The 4,785-nt window shown below is 41.0% G+C and overlaps 1 protein-coding gene across 1 annotated transcript; it reads right to left on the bottom strand.

The window, feature by feature from the left end:
- Positions 1 to 504: 504 nt before the first annotated feature.
- On the bottom strand, positions 505 to 4,537 carry slitrk3a (SLIT and NTRK-like family, member 3a). Its single transcript, XM_067995365.1, has one exon. The coding sequence runs from the start codon at positions 4,466 to 4,468 to the stop codon at positions 1,844 to 1,846; it is 2,625 nt and encodes an 874-aa protein (XP_067851466.1). The 5' UTR covers positions 4,469 to 4,537; the 3' UTR covers positions 505 to 1,843.
- Between the last annotated feature and the right edge of the window lie 248 nt (positions 4,538 to 4,785).

Below are 4,785 nucleotides of genomic sequence, written 5' to 3'. Positions count from 1 at the left end.
AGATTTCAAGTTCGAACGGCACTGGAATACTATTTCACTTTTGGATCCTAACCCCGATGGGATAGAATGGAAATGCGTCAGCAATTTACCAAGCATAAGAGTCAAACCCCCTAGGGTGCATATAGCGGATTGCATTTTGTATTAATATTTGCAGTCGTTGCGTCAAATCATTGTGACTGGAATACCATGCCCTCTGCTGGATCCAGCACCTCCTTCTCGTTCCAGTTTCTACAACACTTGCATTTGCCAATGCTGTTGCCATTGCAGGTGCCATTTCCAACAGATTACAACCGGCTAACTACCAGGGCTGTTCATTTAATTAATTCTCTGCGATGTCGCAACACGTTTTCCATAACTGAAAACTTTAAGAGCGCAAAGAGGATGGTGTGACTTAACATTTCAAATCTGCCAAGATTTACCACAGTCTTTGAATTTTATTCTGTAATTTTTTTGACACAATAATATTCGACCACCTTAAATTTGAAGATGTAATCAGTTTGCTCAATTGAATTATTTATTGAAAGAAGCATTACTTACAATTTATCAAGGACAAGTATATTTACATTAAGATCCAGCTTCCTTTTATTTTCAGGTCTCCCTGCACTGAATCCAAAATCTAACCATGACACGGTTTACCCGATCCCAACAGACTGTGCTTGCTGCGAAAGCTGGATGCATTTTTAAAAATAAAACAAAAACTTTTTTTTATGAAACTCTCCAAAAAGAAAGCCAGGTAAAAGTACCATCGTGTGTATTTCCGAGCGACTTTCCAATGCGTTTATTTGCCTGCTGTGCTTGAGATCTCAGAAACTGTTTATGCCATTTCAGAGAGAGTAGATTGTATTCAGGCAAAAATTCGAAATATAAATAGTAAGGGGAAAGCGACCTATTGTAAGACAACACGTAAAATTGTATTTAATTCTGGAATCAACCTCTTTTCGGGGCATTTTGTAAATTAAAATGTAACTGCTTCCGAAGCTTTCTTTGTTCCCTTCACCTGGTGACATTCTACTAATATACAATCTCTACATGTCACTGCGTAGTTTTAACACCTTTTATTATGAAAGCTTTACCAGACGCAGTCACTACATTGAGTTAACATTATTACCTTTACAATGATTGTTCACAGAAATTACAGAATAAATATGCACACTTTGAAATCTTTGTGTGTGTGAGAGAGAGAAAACATTAAAAGTGCTTCTTACAAAGCTGTTAGTGTAAGCATCAACATTGACGAGCTTTTTTAAGAAAGTGCGTTGTTTATAATAAAATCTTGGCGTCATATTCACAAATTGAAATCCTTAGATGCGTCGTAGAGTCTTTATACTCCTCTCTTGAATATAATATATATTTATATATAATATATATAAAAAATTAAATAACACTGAACGATAAAGCGTTGCAGTCACTATAATTACCAAGTTTACGTCTTGTCATTTGAGCAAGTTACACCCCGGCAGTTTTACACATGCAGCAAGACTGCAGTCAATGTTTCACAGAATATGCCCTCGGCGTTTGTTTAGATGAGAGAGAGAGAGAGCAAGAGAGAGCCATCATTTCCTGCCAAATAAAGTGAACAAAGTCGCTGCCAGTAATGAATAGGGTTATTTATATGACGATCGATAACCAGGCCTCTATATGGTTATAGACGGCACGGTCAGATTTCATTTCCATAAAAAAATATGATTGATATCATTGCTGGCTAAAGTCTGCAAAGGCACTTCATTGAGTATGATTTGAATATGGCCTTTCGTCCAAAGCAACCTAATGAGGGGATGGCGAATTATTTCCCTTTACCTTCTAAACATGCTGTGTTTGGGGTATTTTTCTGTTGAAGTGGTAACTAAAATCGATATGTCGTCTTCTCTAGTACTTCGAGGTAGTCTGGCTTAGTTTGAAGTTTGGCCCTTAACTCGAGGTATTCGCTTTGGGTTTGGTCAGGGTATCCCCGTCCAGAGGAGCCAAACAGAATCGTTTCTTTAAACCTGGCATCTTGCTGTAAATCAGGATATTGCATGCCAGGAGGGTGGACATGCAGCTCTTTTAACTTGGGCACGGTGCCATAGAGGCAGTCCACAAAGCCAACAGTGTGAGCTGGTCTTTCTCTGTCCAACACACTGGGGTAAATCACCCCATTTTCTGGAAAATTGGCAAAATCGTTAGTCTGATTGATTGTAACTATAGTATTAAGGTTGTTATTGGACAGTGATGTTTTCCATTCCTTCTCTTTCTCCAGAGATTTGTAATTAGTATTATTTTCCTGAGTCTCTGAAAATTCCTCTTCCATCTCTCCCTCACGTGGTTTATAGATAGGATTGTTGCACATTTGCGTGACGGGATGGGGGATGTAGTCGTAGACGTGGCTGGCTGCTTTCTCGGGTGAGTTGGCAGTTCTGTCCTCGAAGATCCTGCACTGCATTTGCATACCAGTCAAGTCTTCGTCCTGCCTTCTCCTGAAGGGCGATTTCTTACGCCTCCTGAGCACGAAAGCGAAGAGACCAGCTGCAATAAATACAGCAGAAATGAAAATGATCAGAAGGCTCAGAATAAGGACTGAAAGAGGAATGGCGCCACCTTGCGAAGAGAAACCAAAACCCGTGGTTGTGGACATCACATTGCCATTCTCTCCGGGGCCAGGTAGAGCCGGAGAGGCGGCAGCATTCTTTAGTTCCGGACATAACACCTCAAAGTCTACCTTCTTCAGATCCTTCCCACTCAGAAATTTCGGCGTCTTGCAGAACACGTCGCCAACCATTATAACAGTGCTGATCTTTTCCACCCACTGTTTCAGAGCAATCAAATCGCAGGAACAATCCCAAGGATTCTGGTTCAGGTCAATCTGCACAATGGAGTCCAAGTGCTCGAGCACTCCACTCACCGGCAGATACAGAAAGTAGTTGTTTCTCAGGCTCAGTCTGGCCAGAGAAGTGCCCGTGAAAGCATCGGCTGGTAGAGTTCGGAGATGGTTATTGTTAAGAAACAATAGTTGAAGATTGGGCATCAGGCTGAAAGCTGCTGGCTGGATTTCTCTTATGAGGTTGAATTCAAAATATAGGTATTGCAAACTTTGTAGCCCTCTGAACATACCAGGGATGAGACGTTCGATGTTGTTGTTGTTCAGATATAGGATTTTTAAATTTGGAAGATTCATAAAAGCACCATCTTGTATATACGATACACCGTTGCTCCCCAAATGCAATAGATCCAAACTGGAGAAATTCCAGAAATCTGACCTGTAGATTTTTTGAATTAAGTTCCCGGTTAAATACAACTTCTTAGCGTTCAGCGGCCTTGGTATTAGGTCAGACATATTTTGAATCTTTTTACTTTTGCACTGTACTGTCAAACCCAAGTCATTTATATGTAGGCTACACGAGCATTCAGTGGGGCAAATGATAGGGATGGGCGGTCTGGTCTGGTAGCCGGCGACTATGGGCTGATTTTGTCCCAAATAAACGCTGCGTAGAGTTGGCTGTGCTTTTAAAGTCTTCGGAGTCTTGGTTGCTTTTGGTAATTTACCTGATGTCTTATATTCAACAGAAGAAGCCGTATACGTCACGGATAAAGACATAGAGGAAGGTTTGGTAGGCCACGCATTGTCATTACTGGAAGCAAGCTGTGGAATCCCCAAGCTGACTTCCACATCTACGCTAAAAAGAATTGGACACAATTCACTTCTTCTGATCTCCCTCAAGTCCTTGCCATGAAGATGGAATGGAGTCTCACAAGTAATTTCCCCTACAAGAACCGTGTACGGTATGCTTTCTAGCCAGGTCTTTAATGGCATAATGTCACAGGTACAGTTCCATGGGTTCTCCTCTAGTTGAATCTCCATGAGGCTCCTGCCAATATATTCCAGCGTCCCCGCGTAAGGCAGCGTCTTTAACCTATTTCCACGCAGATCAATGTGGGTTAAGAAAACCGCCCTGAAGAGATTGAGAGGAAGCAGGGGTATCAGATTATCATTGATAATCAACACTTTCAGCTTATTGAGGTTCCTAAATGCACCGCCATCAATCCTCTTCAGCACGTTGTAGTCGGTCTGTAGGTACTCCAAATTCTCCAAACCCAAGAATGTGTCATTTCGAAAAACCTCCAGCTTATTTTCGTGTAAATATAAACGTTTCAGAAGTTTCATGCCATTAAAGGCACCCGCCTGAATGTCCTGCAATGCGTTGTTTCCAAGGTTAATGGATACTGCGTTGGTTAAAAAAAGAAAACCGTTAGCATAGAGTTTCCTCATAGAGTTTCTTTGTAGGTAAAGTTTAAATGGTCTTCTCCATGACTCGGTAATCTGACTAATATTTGTAAAACCTTTACTTTCACAGTGTATATGCAAAATACTTTCTTTTTCCTCACAGTAACATGGCTCCATGCAAGGTTCGTCTAACTCTTTGGAGTCCTCCATCAGTGGAATCGACGTACTCCATCCTAGAGCTATTGTGCTTACAAGGGTTATCCAGAACATCCTTATTTTTCTGTTCAGCTGGAGGTACAGCAGCTCTTAGGGTTGCCGTACGGGACCTCCTCGAGATGCAAAGACTGCACATAGAAGACACGTAGAAAATGGCATTAGTCTTTAGAATTTCCGTGAGCAAATGAATGTGTCCTAACAAATTGGATTCATCCCTGTCTATATATGTATAGATGCCCCAACACACATACATCGCCTGTATTTCCCCATTAACTCATAGCACAGCACTTTATGGGAGAATGTTATACACCTATACCCATATCTACAAAACAAAGAAAACACAAATATATTACAGCAATTTCTTGGAAATG

This window comes from Heptranchias perlo, chromosome 13, assembly GCF_035084215.1.
Source record: "Heptranchias perlo isolate sHepPer1 chromosome 13, sHepPer1.hap1, whole genome shotgun sequence".
In the NCBI taxonomy this organism is placed as follows: domain Eukaryota; kingdom Metazoa; phylum Chordata; class Chondrichthyes; order Hexanchiformes; family Hexanchidae; genus Heptranchias; species Heptranchias perlo.
Note: the sequence above shows the minus strand (reverse complement) of the source record. Positions and strands in the feature narration are given on the sequence as shown.